The sequence below is a fragment of the Perognathus longimembris genome, chromosome 28 (genome assembly GCF_023159225.1).
Source record: "Perognathus longimembris pacificus isolate PPM17 chromosome 28, ASM2315922v1, whole genome shotgun sequence".
NCBI classification, from domain to species: Eukaryota; Metazoa; Chordata; class Mammalia; order Rodentia; family Heteromyidae; genus Perognathus; species Perognathus longimembris.
This window is the reverse complement of record NC_063188.1, coordinates 85,797,846-85,820,473: the sequence shown is the minus strand read 5'-3', so window position 1 is coordinate 85,820,473 and position 22,628 is coordinate 85,797,846. Positions and strand designations below refer to the sequence as shown.

Sequence of the window (22,628 nt, the reverse complement as noted above, 5' to 3'; positions counted from 1 at the left end):
GTTGGCAAAATTCTGTAAATGAGCAAAGTACTGAAAGCACGCAAGTGCAGATCAGATTGAGAGGTGAAAAATGTCTTCCTTTTTGTTACCAAGTTCCTCTAACATTACAGCAAAGAAAAGCCTTTTACCAGGCATGACTGCTGTGCTGCTTAGTCAAACTATGGCAATAACATTTTCCTCTTCATGCAAAAGATAGCTAGTAAAAAGAATGACAAATTTGTAAGATACTTTTAAAAAGAAAGCAATAGCTGTAGGTATAGCTCAGTGGTACAGCATGTGCTTAGCAAGGTTCAGACACTGGACTTAATACCAGTACCAAATAAATAAAGAGCAATGCTCGACAAATGTTAGCCAGGCACCAGTGGCTCACACCTGTAATTGTAGCTACTCAGGAGGCTGAGACCTGAGAATCACAGTTCAGTTCAAAGCCAGCCTGGGCAAAAAGTACAGGAGACACTTATCTCCAATAAACTACAAAAAAAGGTCTGAAGTACAGCTGTGGCTCAAGTGGTATAGCACTAGCTTTGAGCAAAACAAGATTAGGGACAGTACCCAGGCCCTGAGTTCAGGCACCAGTACTGGCATACACACAAAAGAGCACATATTATCTATATTCCTTTATGAAATCAAAGAAGTAACAATAAATCTTATGAACTTGTAGAATTTCAAATGAGTGAAGTTATCATTGGTACTATCTAAACAAATTATCAAATTAATAAGCTAAAGATTGCAGGAGACATTTAGTTAAACATAAATTGCTTTCAAGTATATCTAATTCATATTTGTATATGACTATTTAACATTCAGGTCCAGTAGAAGTTTCACCTGAAAAACAAAAATATCCAACAGAACAAAAAAAGCACAAACAAGAATCTCTTTTATACTATTTTGTAATTCAAGATCAGCATGACAAATTAGTTAAAAATCAATGTTTGACTAAACTCACTACAATTAATAATAAAATAAAAAGTACTTACAGATTTGAAGTAGGGGTGCTGATTTTTGAAACATTTCTATACACCAAAAATTCCTACCTGTGTACAAATGTATTCTTTAAAGCAAAGAAATGTAGCAATAGGGTAGTAATTATAATTAGTAATTACAATTCCAATCTAAAGCAAGGCATCAGACGATAATGTCCTAAAAATATTTTGATTTTTTTTCTATGAATATATTTTATGACAGTCAATGTCTCTATTACAGAAATGGAGAGGCAACTAAGCCCAATTAGGGATGGTTGTATGCTTCACAACATCCAAACTGACCATTTCCAGATTCTGGTGCTAGCAGATAGAATGCAACATTAGGGAGCACACCCTGGGTACTCTTAAGAGTAACACAACATGGTGAACTGAGCCATCTCATATCTCATGTTACCTCTAGTGCCTTGCACCATCTATTTTGATCTCTCCAAAGTGCTGTCCTTCCTCTCCACTGAGCCATTTTCACCCACATAAAACCATACTGCTATCTGGGCTGCCAAAACCTGAAGCTATGCATTCTCCCAGCTATCTCCTGAAATGCTCCAACCTCTAAGTTACTCATTTCCTCAGGTTATTCTGGTTATGAGGTGGGAGAGACACCACTCATTTAAGGGCAATCACATTAAAGGATTCTAGAAATAGTTCCTGGTTTTAGGAAAAGATTATTCTTGTTGTTATTGCTGGTACTCGGACTTGAATTGAGGACCTCGAGCTTTTGCTCAGCTTTTTTGCTCAAGGCTGGTATTCTACCACTTGAGTCACATCTCCAATCCAGCTTAATTGGAGACAGTCTCAGACTTTTCTGCCCAATCTGGCTTTTGAACTTTGACTCTCAGATCTCAGCCTCCTGAGTAGCTAAGATTACAGATGGGGGACACCATTGCCTAGGTTCAGGAAAGAGTCTTAGTAAAGCATACCTTGGTACCACAAGTTTTCAAAAAAAAAAAAGCGTTTTCATGAAGAGTAAAGATTCACAAATATAAAATTTAAGAACAAGCTATACCCTAAAATGGTGAATAACACACTTTTTATCAGTCCTTATTTTCTGGAATGCTTTGATTAAGGCAGGACTGGGAACCAACTCTACATGCAAGTTTCTCTCTCACTTCCTAATTAACCAAAGTCCCAGGCTGGGAATATGGCCTAGTGGCAAGAGTGCTTGCCTCATATACATGAAGTCCTGGGTTCGATTCCCAAGCACCACATATATAGAAAATGGCCAGAAGTGGTGCTGTGGCTCAAGTGATAGAGTACTAGCCTTGAGCAAAAAGAAGCCAGGGACAGTGCTCAGGCCCTGAGTCCAAGGCAGGGCTGGCAAAAAAAAAAAAAAATCAAGGTCACTTAAATACATTGCTCAACAACCCATGATTTCATACACACTTCTACTAGAGTTAGAGGTCTAAGGAAGAACTAAGACTAACTCCTCAAATTACAAACAATGGGGCTCATGTAAATAAGTTTTACATGCTTTGAAGAGTATATAGCTGAACTCGGGATTTTCTGGCCACTCAGGCAACAAAAATGCTGCAAAGCTGGGTGCCAGTAGCTCATGCCTGTAACCCTAGCCAATCAGGAGGCTAAAATCTAAGGTTCACAGTTCAAAGCCAGTCCAGGTAGGAAAGTCCATAAGACTCATGATGATACTCAAGTAAACTAGAGCCGATCGAAAGATCATAAGCCTCTTTTTGTCTGGTACCCCAACAAATGAAGTTTTAGAATTTTGCTATTTGAAAATTTTAAAACACAAAACATCAGGAAAATTAAGGTTGAAAAATACTTCAAGCCTTTAGAACAATGAGGGTGGTGCACAACAAAAATGACAATAAAAATAGGGGAAATGGTCTTTCACAAATGTTCCTGGGACAACTACATTATCTCCTTCAAAAGAATGCTGTTGGAGCGGGCTGGGGATATGGCCTAGTGGCAAGAGAGCTTGCCTCGTATACATGAGGCCTTGGGTTCGATTCCCCAGCACCACATATACAGAAAATGACCAGAAGTGGCGCTGTGGCTCAAGTGGCAGAGTGCTAGCCTTGAGCAAAAGGAAGCCAGGGACAGTGCTCAGGCCCTGTGTCCAAGGCCCAGGACTGGCAAAAAAAAAAAAAGAATGCTGTTGGACTCTTACCGCATACCATCCACAAAAGTTAACTTCAATCACTGACATAGGTATACACAACCTCAGGTTTAGGACCTATTTTTTTAGATGTACAAGGGTTTCACTGTGAAATTTCCACATATACACTAATGTATTAAATCAATCTCCTGCCCTCAATGTTTTTCCTTACTCTCCTCCTCCTTTCTTGAAACAGTTTCAACAAGTTTCGTTGTTCTATTTTCATACATAGAAACACAAACTACTTCAACCAAATTCATTCTCATTCATATCCTTTGTTAGCACAACAGAGAGCCTGTTTCCTTATTAATTTTATTTTAAATGTGTGGTAAAATTGCACCATGGATGTGGAGAATGAACAGTGCAGCTGTGGACAAGGATAAGAAGGGGAATCTGGGGAAAAGTGAATGAAAGGATATCATTGTCCATAAAGAATTATACTCATTGCCTGACTTATGAGATGGTAACCCTTCTGTATACCTTAATAATAACAATAAAATTATATTTAAAAAATTGCACTAAGAGTTGGGCACCAGTGGCTCATGCCTATAATCCTAGCTCTTCAGGAGGTTAAGATCTGAGGATCACAGTTTGAAGCCAGTGCAGGCAGAAAAGTCCCTGTGAGACTCTTATCTCCAATAAAATACTCCAAAAAGCCAGAAGTGGCTCTGTGGCTCAAGTGGTAGAGAGCTAGCCTAGAGCACAAAGAGGCTCAGGGACATTGCCCAGGCCAAGTTCAAGCCCAGGACAGGGGAAGATAGATACATAGATAGATGAATAGATGAATGGATGGATGGATGGAGTTAGGAAATTCTAAAGTATGCTACCAAATGCAGAAGCAACAATAAAAAAAAAAAAAACAGATTAAGCCGATCATCACTATAAAGAAAAATGTCTATCCACAAATGATACCATAAAATGAAGACAATCAGAAGAAAAATAAAACAACAAACAGAAGAAAGCTAGGCGCCAGTGGTTCACAAAAGACTGAGATCTGAAGATCATGGTTTGAAGCTAGCAGAAGCAGGAATACCTGTGAGACTCTTCTCTCCACTAAACTACCAAAAATGCTGGAAGTGGAGCTGTGGCTCAAGCAGTAGAATGCTAGCCTTAAGCAAAGAAAGGTCAGGGACAACACCCCAGCTGAGGTCAAGCCCCAGGACCAGCACAAAAAAAGAGAAAATTCTTGCAAATTATATATACCAAAAGATGTTTTACCAAGAACACATAAAGAACGCTTACAATACATACATACACACACACACACACACACACACACACACACACACACACACACACACACACACAATTAAGTCAGGCACTGGTGGTTCATGCCCGTAATCCTATCTTCACAGTCAGGCTGAGATCTAAGACCAAGGTTCAGTGCCAGCCTAGGTAGGAAAGTATGTGGGACTCATTTCCAATTAATTACCAAAAAGCTAGAAGTGGAACTGTGGCTAAAGTGGTAGAGTGTTAGCCTTGGGTGAAAAAGCCCAAGGACAGTGCCCAGATCCTGAGTTCAAGCCCCAGGATCTGCGCCAAAAATAGGGATAATAATAATAAGATTACTGAATGCTAATTAGTGGACATTTCTCCACCAAAAATAGATTTACACAATAATAAGTTCACCATATTTCTAGCAAAAATTTATTTTAAGGCTCAAGACTCATATCTGCATTTTTTTGTTAAACTGTTTTTCCTTTTAATCTCTTTAAAAACATAAGCTAATCCTCTGGCTTGTTTTAGACCCTTCTTTTCACCTCTTTTTCACTTTACTTGAATCAACATGTATTTTTTATTGACACAAAATAGTTGTATGATGTGATATTTTGTTACATTGTATAATGATCAAGTCAGGATCATAGCATATTCATCACAAACATTTTACCTTCTTTGTGATAAGGATATTCAAAAGCCTCTTAGCTTTTTTTTACTTTAGCTGACTAGAGTTAACTACAATGTATCACAGTTAATGATGCACAATACATGTACAGTGTATCATAGTTTAAAAGGTACGATACATTGTAGTTAACTCTGGTTAGTCTACTTTGTAACAGAACAGAACTTATCTGAATGAATATACATTGTAAATTTTTCTGAATCCCTGCCTTTTCTTCATTTTTTAGAAAATTTTTTGCCAGTCCTGGGGCTTGGGACTCAGGGCCTGAGCACTGTCCCTGACTTCTTTTTGCTCAAGGCTAGCACTCTGCCACTTGAGCCACAGAGCCACTTCTGGCTTTGTCTGTTTATGTGGTGCTGAGGAATCAAACCATGCATGCTAGGCAAGCACTCTACTGCTAAGCCACATTCCCAATCCTTCTTCAATATTTTCATCCATTTTTCTCAAGGTGGCTTTAATCCAAAGTGGGTTTAATTACTAGTATATACCTAAGAAGCTGCTTTTATTTAAGAATAACAAGATTGGGAGTTTGTAATGATGACAAGTGGTATATTATGCTACTAGCTTCCTTTTTTAAGGCATTTTACCTACTGCATCTCTATTAAACTCTGCACCTCAGAGACCAGGTATCATGGTCAAAAGCAATTCTAAGAACTGACCGTGTTGACACACAATGTGTATTCCTAGCACACGGGTGGCTGAGGCAGAAGAATCACAAGTTTGAGCCCAGCCTCAGCTATTTAGTCAAACCCCCGTATTCAAGAAAAAATAAAAAAGGAATTGGAGGGGCTGGGAATATGGCCTAGTGGCAAGAGTGCTTGCCTCATATACATGAGGCCCTGGGTTCGATTCCTCAGCACCACATATACAGAAAATGGCCAGAAGTGGCACTGTGGCTCAAGTGGCAGAGTGCTAGCCTTGAGCAAAAAAAAAAAAAAAGAAGCCAGGGACAGTGCTCAGGCCCTGAGTTCACGGCCTAGGACTGGCCAAAAAAAAAGAAGGAATTGGAGATAGTAAATATATTTGTGACAATGAATTAATGCTTGTAAAATAACTGTCCCTCAAAGCTCTTTTGACTGGGTAATTATACTTGGAAAAATTTTCAGTGTTGATATCTACATATCTTATTTTAAAACCTGTTAATATAGTAACATTTCAAATTTCATTTCTGAAGAAATGAATTTTGCTTTGCTCAGCCATATTGTATAAACATAAATATTTGAAATGCTGCTTTAGCACTACAAAAAAGTTAAAAGAAATAGGACTCATGTTAAATTACTTCCATTTCAATAGGAACAAAGTTTTAAGGAGAGATGGTATGCAAACATTTAAAAAATGAGGCAAAGCTAAATAAAAAAATAATAATGGAAACATTAAGACAAATGTAGGAGATTACAAATTAAAATTCAGAAAGGCTCATCCTCCACAATACATATATCAAGAACAAAAAGTGATATTTAAAAAGACCCTTAAAGAAATGTCAATTTGAAACACCTACAGTTTTCATTTGCATTGACGCCTCTAAGAATGGTCTTCAGTTCTTGGAGCTTCTGGTGAGCTCTTGCGTGGACACTGTCAATCAGGAGTTTTTCTATTGATAAGTGGTCAATCTGCATAAACAGCAACAACAAAATCATATTTATAACTGAAACAATGTTACTTTAAAAGCCTGGAAGCAAGTATTATTGTACTTTCAGAATTTCCTCTCAGAATCACAATGGTTAGCATAAGTAAATTTAGATAAGTTAAAATTGAATTTTTACTGAGTTTAAAAGTACTTTGTATGATGCTAAAAGTTCAAAATACACACACACACAAATATACATAAACATATTTTCCATGATGATGGATTGTTTTGTTTTGTTTTGTTTTAACTCAAAGTAGTCAATCTACCTCTGAACCATACCTCCAACCATTTTCTACACTGGTTCTTTTTGAGATAAGATTCTGGCTTCTTAGGGCTGGGAATAAGGCCTAGTGGTAAAGTTCTTGCCTCATATGCATGAAGCCCTGGGTTCGATTCCTAAGCATCACATACAGAGAAAAAGCCAGAAGTGGCACTGTGGCTCAAGTGGTAGAATGCTAGCCTTGAGCAAAAAGAAGCCAAGGACAGTGCTCGGGCCCTGAGTTCAAGCCCCAGGACTGGCAAAAAACAAAGACTTTGGCTTCTTGCCTAAGCATATACATTGTCCATGATTTGTTTATTTTAAGCCTCTTCTTTGTATCTGGACTGACAGTTGCATGCTATCTGACTAGCTTTTTCTGTTGAGACAGTCTCATGGACTTTTCTTCCCAGACTGGCTTTGAACCATGATCTTCCTGTCCTCACCTTCTAAGTAGCTCTGATTACAGGTATGAGGCACTGGAACCAAGCTTAATATTTTCATAACTATAGTCAATATATCAGGTATTACACCTTCAAATTCCAGACCTTAAGAATGAAATGGTAGCTATGTGCCAGTGGTTCACAGCGGTAATCCTAGCAACTCAGGATGCTGAGATCTGAGGATAGCAGTTCGAAGTCAGCCCAGACTGGAAAGTCTTTGAGACTCTTTATCTCCAATTAACAACAAAAAAAGGCTAGAGGTAGAGATGTGTCTCAAGTGGTAGAACCTTAGAAAAAAAGCTCAGGGACAGTGCCCAGGCTCTAAGTTCAAGACCCAGAATTGGTACCAAAAAAAAACCCACAACAAAATGGCAGTCTGAAATAAACTACAGACTATGAAATGGGTTGGGGGCATAGCTTAGTGGAAGAGTACATGCTGAGTATGTACACAAACTTAAAATTCAATTCTCAGCATCGTCCAACTCCAACTGAAGAACATCTTAGGAACTTGAAGCATGGTTCTCAAGTGGTAGAGAATCAGCAGGGAGTAAAAAGGCCTGAAAAGAGTGTAAAGCCCCAGTACTGGCATTTCAAAAAGAAAAAGAGATAGGCACCAGTGGCTCATAACTGTAATCCTACCTACTCAGAAGGCTGAGGTTAGAAGGTTGCTGTTTGAAGCAAGCCTGAGCAGAAAAGTCAGTAAGACACTTATCTCCAATTAACCACCCAAAGAATGCCAGAAGTACAGCTGTGGTTCAAGTGATGGAGCAAGAAAACTCAGGGACAGCACCCAGGCCCAGAGTTCAAGCCTTTGGATACACACACATACACACACACACACACACACACACACACACACTTAAAATTTACACAATAGTATTTTAGGTGTTAAAAAATCAGAAGTATAACAGTGACTTAAAACAAGTTTCATGAAGAATTTTAGAAATTACTTATTTTAAGAAATTCATGCTAAGTTTAAATATGTTACATTATATTCATTTAGTCAAACCAATATTAAAATATATTGAGATCTTTTACCTTCATGGCTCTTTCTACTAATTTGGAATCAGAAGCTGGCAAAGGAGGATCATGAAAAATCTGTAAAGGCTTGGAGACATCATTCTCATCAATTTTAATTATAACTTTGTGAACAGATGCTATTCCTATTTTTTTCCCAAGAACCTGTTGACTAAAGAGAAAAAGATCTATTGGCAATGTTTTTCAACACAACCGGTTAACTTTTGCAATAAAGACAATCTATTGTGAGTTTTAGCTAAAGTCTGGAGCATGGCAGGCTCTCAATGTTTGAGGAGGGAACACATTAATACCGGGAAAACAACTATTCTGCAATCCAATACAAAATGTGACTTACAATTTTTTTTTTTTACCAGTCCTGGCGCTTGAATTCAGGGCCTGAGCACTATCCCTGGCTTCTTTTTGCTCAAGGCTAGCACTTTACCACTTTAGCTACAGCGCCACTTCCAGCTTTTTCTACATATGTGGTGCTGAGGAATTGAACCCAGGGCTTCATGCATGCTAGACAAGCACTCTACCATTAAACCACCCTACCAGCCTGACTTACATTTTTAGGAAGATGTAATTTTAAAATAAAGTTCATGTGTGCATGCACACATATAAAAAAGAACTCCCAAACCTGTCTTCTAAGTGGTACCTATTCATCTCTGCTTAATTTACACAAAAAATGGGGATCAAGACAAGTTTAAACAGAATTAGAGAATGCAGAGTCTGATTTCAACTTTCTCAAAAACAAAGTTCCGCTTTTAATGGTACTACGGTTTGAGCCTCACTTCCAGCTCTGCTTTTTTTGCTGGTTATTTTGAAGATAAAGTTTAGTGGACTTTTTTTGCCTGGGCTGGCCTCCAACTGTCATCCTTTGGATATCAGCCTCCTAAGTAGCCAAAATTAAGGTTTGGGGCTTTTTTTGGGGGGGGGGGTGGGAGGGCTGTCCCTGAGACTCTTTGTGCTCAAGGCTAGTGCTCTGCCTCTTGAGCCACAAAGCCACTTCTGGTTTTTGAGTGGTTTATTGGAGATAAGATTTTCAAGGGACTTTTCTGCCCAGGCTGGCTTCAAACTTTAATCTTCAGATCTCAGCCCCCTGAGTAGCTAGGATTATAGGTGTAAATCACTGGGACCCAGCCAAAACTAAGTTTTAAAGGTATGATTCATGCCTTTAATCCCATCTACTCAGGAGGCTGAAATCTGAGGATTACCAGTTAGAAGACAGGCTGGGAAAGTCCATGAGAGTCTTATCTCTAATAAACTACCAAAAAAGCTGGAAGTGGAGTTGTGGCTCAAGTGGTAGATAGATAGCCTTTGGCAAAAGAAACTCAAAAGATAGAACCTAGGCCATGAGTTCAAACCCCACAAAAGGTATAACTTAACATGCAAAAGTATTTTAAATATGATACTCTACAATATGATATAGCCATACCACCCTGAACATATTCAGTCTCATCTGATCTTGGAAACTAAACAGAATCCAGTCCAGTCTGATTATCACTTGGAGGGGAAACCACCTGGGAATACTAGATACTGTAGGGTTTGGGGCCAATCTCCTACTTCACTGCCTGTTCTTTGCTCCCTGTCAACCTCCATCCCTGCCTTCTTGAACCCTGAGCAACATCTCCTACTTCCCGTCACCCGCTCCACCATTCCTTCAGTCCTCCACAAGACGGTGGAGCAGGACTTCAAAAACAATCAGTACAAACAGACTAACTACAGAACTAAAACATATAACACACTAAGAAAGATGTCAATTATGGATGGTCTATGTAGCTGGTTATATATATATATATATATATATATATATTACCACAGACATGTAGCTACTGATATATATTAAATCAGATGTATTAGAAAACAAAGTTATAATGTGAACCTACCAGAACCAATTTTACTTACTTCCAAACTGAGAGGGAAAGGCATTTTCCAGCATGATACCTTTCTACCTGCACAAGGTCTCCCCACCGTTCTCGGATTAACATTAGAGTCTGAGAATGTAACACTTCTAATTGAAGTGACAAGCAGAAAGAATCTAATAGATCTTGTTAAGCAAATCTAATAAAATATGTTCTTCCAACAGCCAATCAAGTATAGGCAAACTTCACTTAGCAAAAGATATATTTCTAAAATGCTGGCTATAAAGGAATTTTCTCAAATACTCCTCTAATGACCCATCCTAAAGGGTAAATTTTGTGGTTTTATGGAATCATATTTCTCCAATGACTCATCATAAAAAGTGGTAAAGCTTGTGGTAAAATTTTAGAGAAAAAGGTTTATATTTAATCTCAAACCAATGTAAACAAGCCATAAGGCCTAAGTTGGTAACTTAGAAAATATGTTTTGACTAACTAGTACTATTTTTCTCAAAATAGTACTGTTTGGGTGTGGGCAGGAGAGATGGTCTCATTATGTATCCAAGCTACCTAAAATTCATGATCCTTCCCCTCAGCCTCCTAAGTTTTGGAATTATAGATGTGTGCCATCTCACTGGTTAATATTTTGAGGGTCTGCCTACAGTCAATGGGAAAATTCAAACTTTTTTTATTATAAATCTATCACTTCTCATCACACTAGTGGTACTCCACCCCTATTTCTACTGAAAATTGACAGGGAGTAGAGATCACCACAAAGGATAAATGGAAAATGACAAGTGAGAGGAAGATAAAATCCTTACAATACACATCTCAAATTTCTCAAGGATACGTAGGCAATTGTACATGTCCTGAAGAGGTTTCTCATCAGCAAAGAGCCGAGACTGCACCAGCTGATGGATAAAGTTGATTTGCATACTATGAACCAGAGCTCTCCCATCTTCCATTGGCAGGAGAAAAGAAAACAGTTAATTAGAAAGGTGTTCAGGTTGTGCCAATGAGGCAAGTATATACGAACAAATAATTTAAAATAAGAAGTAAAATCACATACAAAAACTACAGAAACATTATATGCTGAGGAAAACAAGACTTTCAGAGCAAGTAGATGATTATCATAAAATTTGGATAAATAGCTACACATACTGATTATTTGCAAGAATGTTTCAATATCAAATGTTCAATCAATACTGCTAGTTTAAATCAGTATTTATGATTTACCTCCTGTTTCCTTATCTTCAACTAGAATTTCTAGCTTGAGAAGACGCCACGGTACATCTGGATCATCTCCCATCACTGTCAAGGTGGCTTCAAATTCTCCTTCAACTCGAAATTTCACACGGCCATTTGCTTTTAGAAGAAGAAGAAGTGTACTTTGCTAAAAATTAAGCAGCTTCCTGCTAATCTAGAACTCTGAGACTTGCTTATAAGAAATCTTAAATAGACTGAAAGTCCTTTCATAAGAATCCAAACAAGTCACTGGCTCCTGCATAAATAGTAACCAGCATCCTGGTTATTAAGAACCCAAAGGTAACTCTTGTAACATAAACAGTATTTTCATCAGTATCCACTCCAAGACATCTTTTCTCCTCCACCCTCAGCTGAGCCCACCTACTCTCCAGCTTCAAATACAAGTATTGTGTTTCCAGGTACAGAAGAGTAATACAGGTCTAATTTAGTCACAAATTCAAGCAATGCCAAAACAGAAAGAGGTAAGGTCAAACATTTTGTATATTTCTTTGAATAAAACACAAAAAGATATTTAAGAAAACATTCTCTCTTTTTTTTTTGCCAGTCTTGGAGCTTGAACTTAGGGCCTGAGTACTGTACCTGAGCTTTTTTGTTCAAAGTTAGTACTCTACCACTTGAGTCACAGCTCCACTTCTGACTTTTTTTGGTACTTCATTGGAGATAAGAGTCTCATGGACTTTCCTGCTTGAGCTAGCTTTGAACTGAAATCCTCATATCTCAGCTTCCTATGTAGCTAGGATTGCATGCATCAGCCACTGCCTCTTAGCTTTAAGAAGATATTCTTTAAAAAACTAGCTTCAGGTACATACCCACAGTAAGATTTGCTAGCTGAGGAGGAAGATCTGTAGTTACAAGTCGATGTCTAAGAATTTGATTAAGCTGATGAAGTGTGGCTTGTTTCTCAATTTTGGTAATTGGATCTGGAGGAATAATTTTATCCTACAAGAAAATTTAAGTGATGTTTAAATAATATACAAAGAAGCATAATTGTTGGCCAATGTTTCTCTTTACAGAACATGTTCTTCCTCTACCCAACAGTATCTCAACACTCTAGTGTTTTGCAGATACATCCAATAGTGACCATGCATTAGAGTGCCAATAATCCTCTAGTCACCTACCTAAGACTATAAGACTACTATCTACAACATGGTTTCCTTCATGCTCCATTTATAAAATCAATTTAATATCACTAGATGACTTCCCTACTTCTGTTTTTAATTTTTCCAGTGCTGGTCCTGGGGCCTGAACTCAGGGCCTGGGCAACATCTCTCATGCTAGTCCCTCAGTGTTCTATCACTTGAGCCACAGTTTCACCTCCACCTTTTTCTTTTTTTGGTAGGTAACTGGAGATAAGAGTCTGGACTTTTCTGCCTGGGCTGACTTCAAACTGTAATCTTTAGATCTCAGCTTTATAAGTAGCTAGAGTTACTTCCCCATTATTTAAAAATATAAAATACAATAGTGCCAATAATAATTTTGTGTGTGTGTGTGCTAGTATGAACTCAGGACCTGAGCACTCTCTCAGCTTTTTCACTCATAGCTAGCAATCTACCACTTGAGCCACACCTTCACTTCCAGCTTTTTTGGTGGTTAATTGGGAGAAAATAAGTCTCACAGACTTTCCTGCCCCGGCTGGCTTCAAACCACAATTCTCAGATCTCAGCCTCCTGAGTAGCTAATATTACAGACATGAGCCACTGGTACCTGGCCACAGTAAATGTTTAAACACTTCCAAAAAGTAGCTAATGTGCAGTTATTTTCACACTTGAAATGCTAAATTACATTTATACATGTGCTTCTTCCTGCAGAAAGGAAAAAAGGATTCACCTTGTAAGGTCCACCCCTGGGAAGGCTCCATGCAGATGTCCCCCACCTGTTTAAGGATGTACCCAGAACCTGCATTACCTAGGTACCCAGGCATCCACCACATCATCTCCTCTCCAAGTCTGGTGAGAGACTCCCGTCTACAGGTCCTCTGTCTGACCACACCAGAGGGACCCCTTATGCCTTTTTGGCCAGTCTGTTCTCATTTCAGGGATGCCTGAATTGAGAATTGGGACTCTACATCCTTGCGGACCCCTTATGTCCTTGTGAACCCCCATCTATGTCCTTATGGACTACTATGTCCTCATCAGACTACTCCATAAAATCAAAATGCCTCATAAGCTAGAAAATCGGTCTCAGTGGCCCAACCTTTTGGCTTGTACCCTTGAGAGTACGACATAGGCTGGGTTCCAGGGACGCCCCCCCCCAGGTTCCCTCTCAAAGACTAGCCATTCTGGGTTGGATCTACTCCACAAGCCAAAGGAAAAAGCGGGCAGTTGTAGAAAAAACAACTCAACAAGTATTTGTGGTCAATTCCTAATAATGAGGCCCCTGCCTCATGAGACTTCTTCTAGGCTTCATTCAGAGACCATCAAGGACAGCTGCTGCGTGCCCTCTAACCGGAGTTCCACATCTCCACCTCTTACTCGACACCCCTTGCCAGCAGAAAGTAGCCATAGAGAGTCAGCGTCTTTTTTCATAATTACTAAAAGGTCGGAATATAAGGATCACCCCCGGCAGGGCTCCATACAGATGCCTCCCACCTGTTTAAGTCTGTGTCCAGTACCTGAGTTACTTATATAACTGGCACACCCGGAGGCAGTTACCTCCTCCTCCTCTGAGGTCACATCCAATCCACCTGGCCATACCTTACGCCTTTTCCTATATAATCCAGCTCAACAGTCTCTGCTCACTTTCCTTTTCTCTCTTACTCTTTTCTCTCTTATTCCCTTCTTCCTTCCCCTCTGTCTCCCCACGCCTCCATCTTGTGTGGGTTGGCAGTTTGCTTTCCCCCCAATAAACTCCTTTCTGCCTGAACCATGTGGTGAGTTTCCTTTCTGGTGAATCTTACACACCCATTTTCACATCTATTCACATCTGACCCCAATTTCAAAGAATCATAAATTTATTTGTAGAGAAAAGGTTTATTACATGAAGTATTTGTTTAAAAAATGTTTTTTGCTAGGTTCTTTAATCCATACCCAAAGTTTTCAATTTTTATGAACACGGCAACGAAGTACTTACCCTAATGCAGGTTGGTAGGCGTGGATAAGAGCCAGTAGTTAGTACATCAATGGCATATGGGATGGCAAAACTAGGCAAGCGTGCATGGACTAGCGCATCTCTAGCTAATGACGCCAGGCGATCAGCGGTATCCACAAACAAGATAGCTTGCTGATCTAAAAAGCTTGAGATCATCTTTAAAACAAGAGATAAATGTATTAAGTTACTTGAAAACCGTCTGCTTTCTGCATTAAACATCAGTCACTCCAAAGTAAACTTTAAGATAAATTAATAAAGGTTTTTCATAACCATTTAAAAAATTTCACAACAAATGCTGCAATGGTACTCACTGTGTACTATGTTGAAAATGAACTGTACAACTTGTGGATGGAGATGGAAGGGGAAAAATGAACTATAAAACTTTTGAGGGCTGGGAATATGGCCGAGTGGTAAAGTGCTTGCCTCGTATACATGAAGCTCTGGGTTCGATTCCTCAGCACCACATATATAGAAAAAAGCCAGAAGTGGTGCTGTGGCTCAAGAGGAAGAGTGCCAGCCTTGAGCAGAAAGAAGCCAGGGACAGTGCTCAGGCCCTGAGTCTACACCCCAGGACTGGCAACAAAAACAAAACAAATAAGTTTTGAGTGGAGATGGAAGGAAAAACTGGAAGAGAGTGAGGGAAGGGTTAACATTGTCCAAAAAGAAATGTACTCTTTACCTGACTCATCTCTGTACATCACCTTTATAATAACAAGTAAAAAATAAAAATTAAATTTAAAAAAGGAAAAAAAGAATTTTACAATGATTTGAGGAAATATTTAATGCATGTATATTTGACATTAAAATAACAATCTGTACAACTTTAATGCAAAGTTTTTCAATTCATTTCTCTATCCTTAACTGCATACATACTCCAAGATATGGAAACAAGATTTTTTTCTTTGCTGCTGTTTTTGTTTTATTTTCTTTTTGTCCTGTTTGTTCATTTGTCTTTGGGAAGGTAAAGGGAGGCACAGAAATGGAGGGACAAAGTGTGAACAAATGCAGCAGTGGTACTTACTAGACACTGTTGAAAATGAACTATATAACTTGAGGGTGGGGACAGGAGGGAAAAATGGGATAGAGTGAAGAAAGGAGTGACACTGTACAAAAAGAAATGCACTCATTACCTGGCTTATGTAACTGTAACCCTCTGCATATCACCTTTATAATGACAATAAAAATTGCAAAAAAAATTACACACATAAATAATAAGCTTTCCAACTATAAAAGAGATGACTTCCAGTCTCATAAAGTTGTTCTGAATATTAGGGATTAATGCATAAAAGACATTTAGAACGAACCATTCTGTGGTTTCACCCCGCTATCACTGTATCTGATCTTATACCCTGATACTGTATATATGTGTATTAGAACTAGGGAAGGGAAAGCAAATACCATAATCGAGAGACAAAGGATAAAAAGACAAACAATTCCAAAGGCAATACTTACAAAGCCATTTGGTGTAAACGAACTCAACAACTCACTGGGGGAAGGGGGGCTGGAAAAATGAGGGAGGAGGTAACAAGACGAACAAGAAATGTACTCACTGCCTTACATATATATGAAACTGTAGCCCCTCTGTAATTCACTTTGACAAAAAAGGAAAAAAATGTAAAAACCCTTTAGAATGATGCCTAGAATATAGGAAATAAATGTTGCCCACTATGAGATACAAAGTAACATGTCCAATACAAAATCCTTCTGAACTTGTAATCAATGTGCAAACTACCTCTCTGAAACCTTTATCTTAGTTTTTTTCATTTATCTATTGTCAAAGTGATATACAGAGGGGTTGGTTTCATGTGTAAGGCAGTGGGTACATTTCTTATGAAACTTGTTATCTCCTCCTTCTATCTTCTTTTTTTAAATATATTTTTATTATCTTTAAGTGGTGTACAAAGAAATTGCCATTCAAAAAAGCAATTTACAGGGCTGGGGATATGGCCTAGTGGCAAGAGTGCTTGCCTCATATACATGAGGCCCTGGGTTCAATTCCCCAGCACCACATATACAGAAAATGGCCAGAAGTGGCACTGTGGCTCAAGTGGCAGAGTGCTAGCCTTGAGCAAAAAGAAGCCAGGAACAGTGCTCAGGCCCTGAGTCCAAGCCCCAGGACTGGCAAAAAAAAAAAAAAAAGCAATTTATGAATACAATGCATCTTGATCAATGTTACCCATTCCAACGTTCTTGCCCTACCCTCCCAACTTTGCCTTCCCTCCCTTTTCTTAAGAAACCTTTATCTTCTAATCTTATTCTAAGATAATATTTAGTTTCCTCTCCTAAGTCCTTCAAATAAGCTGTTGGTGTCCAATTTAATTAAGGCCACATCTTACACACACATTGCTCTACACTTTCTTTGTAATTCCGGTTTTTTAAATCTGATTTTCACAACTTTAGTAACTGGAATCAGGTAATTACTATCACCTTAGAGATGAGAAAACTGAGGCATAGGTGAAGATACTTGTCTGAAGAAAAATAGCCAATTATGTTTTTTGTCTTAGACCCAGTATGCAGCTCAGGTCAGGAGAAATGCTACTTTCCTATGATAGATAAGTACAGGGGATTTGTAGCCATACTACCAACATTTTACTTCTGCTAGAAGCCATGGCATTTCTAACACACTCAAACTTCTAATAAGTTTTTTATTCAAATTCAAGCCATTCTAAGACTCTTATGACCCAGGTGACTGAGAAAATGCTTGTCAGACCAAAATCAAGGTTAAAGAGTAGCAGGGATCTCTCTCCTACAGGAGGGATATCAAGTCAATTGGAGTGCCAGTTTACGCAATCCTTACTGCTCCACCTTAAACAGGGGTAATTAAATGAGACACTTGCTGAACTTGAAATACAATAGCTTCAGCTACATTCCTCTTACTCAGAAGTCTAATGAAGATAAAATTTTAGTTTTGAGTAACTTGTAAGTGAACTTATTAGGAACTTAATGATCATTGTGTTCTTGTCCTAAGTATTCACATCTCAAGTATTAATATAGTTAACAAGAATCTCCTTTAATATTTAACTGAGCACTGAACAGTCATTTCTCTAAAATGTGGAAATGAACAATGAAAACATGAAAAGATGTTTACATTGCCAGTCATCAGGGAAATGGGTATTAAAAATACAGTGACAGACATGTTAGGGCATACTTGAAATCCCTGTACTCAGGAAGCTGAGGCAAAAGGATTGAGAGTTCAAGGCCAGCCTAAGCTACGTCACAAGTTCAAGACTAGCTTGACCTACATAGTGACACTCTATCTCAGAAAACAAAGTGAAGGAAGGAAAGGAGGTAGGGAAACCACAGTGAAATACCATTTCATACCTAACTAGGTTGACTAAAAAAGTCAGATAATGAGTTTTGGCATGGATATGAATGTGGAAAATTTGGAATCTTCATACTTTGCTGGTGAGAATAAAAAATTATGCAGCCATTTTAGCAATCAGTCTGACACTTTCCTCAAATAGAACATCAAAGAGCTCAAAACCAGTACCTCATGTCTGTAATCCTATCTACTCAGGAGGCTAAGATCCGAGAATCATCATTTGAAGACAGCCTGGGCAGAAAAGTCCAAGAAACTCTTATCTCCAATTAACAAGCAAAAAGCCAAAAACAGAACTCTGTATTAAGTGGTACAGAGCCAGCCTTAAGCAAAAAGCCAAGCAAGAGCACAAAGCCCTAAGTATAAGCCCAATATCAGCACCAAAACAAACAAACAAGGAATTATCATATGCCCTAGCCACTCTATTTAGAAGTATGTACTCAAAGAGAAAAAAAATGTATATCAACTAAAAAAGCTCTTACAGCAGCATTATTCATAATGGTTCCAAACCGAAAACAACCAAACCCTTATTAACTAATGAAGAACAGGTAAAACAAAATGCAGTATATCTATGCTGACACTACAATGTAAATGAATCTTAAAGAACACATGATTCCAGTTGTATGAAATGTTCAGAACAGGCAAGTCCGTAGAGACAGAAAATAGATTAGTGAGGCTGGGAATGTGGCTTAGTGGTAGAGTGCTTGCCTAGCATGCATGAAGCCCTGGGTTGGTTCCTCAGTACCACATAAACAGAAAAGGCCAGAAGGGGCACTATGGCTCAAAAGATAAATAAAAATAAATTGGTGATTTGTTAGTTAGATGAGATCTGGGAAGACACCTAAAGGATAGTTTTCTCTTTTTTAATTTTTCCCCCAATCCTGGGGCTTGAACTCAGGGTCAGGGCACTGTCCCTGAGTATCTTTTGTTCAAGGCTAGCACTCTACTATTTGAGCCACAGTGCCACTTCTTGCTTTTACTGTGTATGTGGTACTGAGGAACTGAACCCAGTGCTTCATAAAGCACTCTATCACTAAGCCACATTCCCAGCCCCAGGACAGTTTTCTTTTTGAGGTGATAAAAAATATCCTAAAATTGACGGCATTGATGAATGTACAAATGTGTGAATATAATAAAAACATTGACTCAGACTTTTTAAATAGATGACTTGAATAGTATATGAATTGTGAGAGACTATTGTCATAGTGACTTAATAAAAAAATTTTAAATGTGCCAGATACTGGTGGCTCAAACCTATTCAGGAGACTAAGTTCTGAGGATCATGGTTCAAAGCCAGCCCAGGCAGAAAAGTCCATGAGACTCTTTAATTTATTACCAGAAAAACTGGAAGTGGAGCTGTGACTCAAAGTGGTAGAGCACTAGCATTGTTGAGCAAAAAAGCTCAGGGACAGTGCCTAGGCCCTGAGATTAAGCCCCATGACCACCACCAACAACAACAAATTTTTTTAATGTGAGCATTAACTGCCAAACATAGACAATGTCTTTACTTCCTGAACTCAACTGCCCTTACGTTAGAAGTTTCACTTGGCCTTGTAGAGTTGGGCCTGGAAAGCTGACCTTAATCCAAGTGGGTAAATGCTTTCATGATTTCAGGACTTTGTTCTTGTTATGATAATTATTCTTTCCAACAGGAATTCCATCCTCCTTATTAAGAATGACTGAATTAAAAGAGAAACCACTCTGTGCCTCATGTGTTCATACCATATCACCCTTCCGAAGTTGTGAACTCAGTTGACACATGTTGCCTATTCATGATCCAGTGGCACACATCCATCATCCTATAGCTACTTGAGAGGCTGCAACTAGAAGGATCACAGTTCCAGGCCTGCCCAGGCATTAAAGTCTATGCAACTCCATCTCCATGTAGTGAAGCTGGAGGAGATGGCAAGTACCTCTCATTCCAGCAAAGAAAAGTCTACAAAGTAGGCAGATGGAAGCTTAGACATAGTCAGGAAGAAACGAACTCTACTCTAACCTGTGAAAAACAGGGTTAGAGGCATGGCTCAAGTGGTTGAGTACCAGCCTAGCAAACGTGAGGCCCTGAATTCAAAATCCCAGTAGTTCTCCCCACCAAAATAAAGAATATGTAAAATTTAAGTGAGTCTTACAAATTCTAAACAATAAAAATTTAAAGATAAGCATTTCCCTCCTTTAATTTCAATCCTGTATTTGAAGTATTCTTATGTAATGATGTCTCCAGATGCTGCCTAATCTACCTTCTGATCAAACATCTATAAATACTAGATTTGCACAAAAATAAGCTGTAGGATATCATTCAGAAATATGGTTACTCACATGTCATAATTTAAATCAGTCAATAAATGTTAAAGCTAAAATTGAAACTAACATTCAAAGTTATTTTATATAAAGTAAAATAAAAAATTAACTCACCGCACATTTTTCCACTTTGCCAGCATCATTCGCCCATTTTACTAAAGCTAATAATCGAACGAAGAGTTGGCGTGTTCGGCTAGCAAACTGTACAATTTCTATTTTCCTAAAACACAAAATAATTCTCATTGAATCACTGTATTAGAAAGAATATTTCATAATTTATTCCATGTGAGCTAGAAGTCAATTCTTTACAACTAGAATAATATCTTAAAATATGAATTATCACATTTTGTAAGTCATCTGCATATGCCTTATATTTTACTTTAGAGCAATATATTCAATAGGATCTTTCAGCAATGAATCACATTTTAAAGTCTGTACAGTAGTAAAAATTGTTTATATTATTAAAATACACTAAATTCGTGGATATAGGTCACTCAAAGGTAACTGAGTCACAGAGGGGACCATGCTAGGAGTTATAAAATACAAATACCTTTTTTACTTTTAAGACATGTTCTCACTGTGCAGCCCAGGCTAGCCTTGAATATACAATCCTCCTGCCTTAGCCTCCCAAGGACTGAGATTATAGGCATGCAATACCATGCCTAATGTATGAATTTCAATTTCATAGCTGACATAGTAACTTTCCTTAAGATTAGCCAACAAGAGCAGTGATATTATAAAGAGAAAAATCAAAGGTACAATTATGATTCTTTGCCAATGTCTGTAAATGATTACAAGAAAAAACATGCAAAGCATCAAGACTGAGACACAGCGTAAGTGTTTAATGTATATTAAGATCTGGCAAACTGGGGTTATAACTCAGTAGCACAGCACTACCACCACCACTCCACACACAAAGGGCAGCCACCTCAGGGCTACTACTGAGCCTCAATACTATGGCTCTAAGTCAACACCTAACTCAACAATAGATTACCAAGGAGAAGTGTCTCTTCTTCAACTAAAGCAAGTAGTCTGTAGTATATTGTTACTTTGGTTTTACAAAATAACTCAACTAAATGAATGGCTTTCTCTGCAAACTGTTGTGTAACACTGTTTTCAGACATCACATTGTCTGATACAGAAGTCCTAGTGTTTCTACCTACCTCAGAGAGGACAAAACAAACCTGACTTATATTTGTTTCTTTTGAAACCAGCCAGTGCAGCTGGGAATGTGACTTAGTGGTAGAGTGCTTGACTAGCATGTATGAAGCCCTGGGTTCGATTCCCCAGTACCACATAAACAGAAAAAAGCCAGAAGTCAAGCCATAACACAAATAAGTTTCAAGTGTTTCTTCTACCTTTATCTTTTTGATCTATGTCTAATTCTATCAAAAAGAGGTTGGCAGTGGAATATGGCCACTAATGGATGCTACAAACCTCCTTAGTAAATTGGTATTAAATAAAAAAGCAACCACAAAATGTGTGGTCAAAGATATAGTCAAGTACTTATACTCAAGGGCTGGGAATGTGGCTTAGTGATAGAGTGCTTGCCTAGCCTGCATGAAGCCCTGGGTTCAATTCCTCAGTACCACATAAACAGAAAAGGCCGGAAGTGGTACTGTGGCTCAAATGGTAGAACCTTGAACAAAGAAGTTCAGGGACAGTGGCCAGGCCCTGAGTTCAAGCCCCAGGACTGGCACGAAAGAGTAGCTATACTCTAGTCACAATTTAAATTTAAATATCCATCACATGATGCTTGAAATCTTATTTTATCTTATTCCTTTGGTCTATGGAAATATATTAGTGTGCTAAGTGTTAAGTCCCAAACTCCAACAAAACCAAAATTTTCTCAACTATAAAAACACCAATAGTTACCTCAGCACTGATGGCTCAGCTTTGTAACCCTATATACTCAGGAGGTACTCTGCGAATCACAGTTCAAAGCCAGCCTGGGCAAGATAGTTTCTGTGAGGAGTCTTAACGCCAATGAACCACCAAAGTGCCAGAGTGGGGCTGTAATCTACAGAGCTCTAGCCCTGAGCAAAAATGCTCAGGGACAGTGTCCAGAGTTCAAGCCTCAGAACAGGTACACATACACACATATACATACACACACATACACATACACATACACACACATACACATACACATACACACACACACACACACCAGGAGGCAAGTTTCCATTCTCTAAATGTATCAAATAGCATCATTATAGCAAATGGTAATCAGGCAGCCAATTTTCTAAAGCCAGTTTGTCCTCAGTTTCATTCATTATGAGCTTTACCTTCTACATCTTCCTATCCCTCTCAGGGGGTTGACTGGTCAAGTCACTCAATAAAGATTTGTCAAATAAAACATCCCGAACTGGTCTCATACTCAATTATTGTCAAGAAGGAGAAGGCTACATTTCTCTACACTCCCTAGACACATAATTCTAGTATTATTTTGTGGGTGGG

General features: G+C 38.5%; 1 protein-coding gene across 3 annotated transcripts in view; it reads right to left on the bottom strand.

The window, feature by feature from the left end:
- Med14 (mediator complex subunit 14) overlaps positions 1-22,628 on the bottom strand; it is an 85,839-nt gene that overhangs the window by 56,517 nt on the left and 6,694 nt on the right. For 2 of the 3 annotated variants that reach the window (XM_048335608.1, XM_048335610.1), the window contains exons 3-11: positions 20,283-20,388; positions 14,534-14,707; positions 12,274-12,403; positions 11,435-11,563; positions 11,049-11,156; positions 10,245-10,377; positions 8,361-8,511; positions 6,495-6,606; positions 978-1,034 (exon numbers count right to left, since the gene is read on the bottom strand). In XM_048335608.1, the coding sequence (XP_048191565.1) occupies positions 978-1,034; positions 6,495-6,606; positions 8,361-8,511; positions 10,245-10,377; positions 11,049-11,156; positions 11,435-11,563; positions 12,274-12,403; positions 14,534-14,707; positions 20,283-20,388 (1,100 nt within the window). The remainder of the gene's footprint in view (positions 1-977; positions 1,035-6,494; positions 6,607-8,360; positions 8,512-10,244; positions 10,378-11,048; positions 11,157-11,434; positions 11,564-12,273; positions 12,404-14,533; positions 14,708-20,282; positions 20,389-22,628) is intronic. The other variant, XM_048335609.1, reaches the window with a different exon arrangement.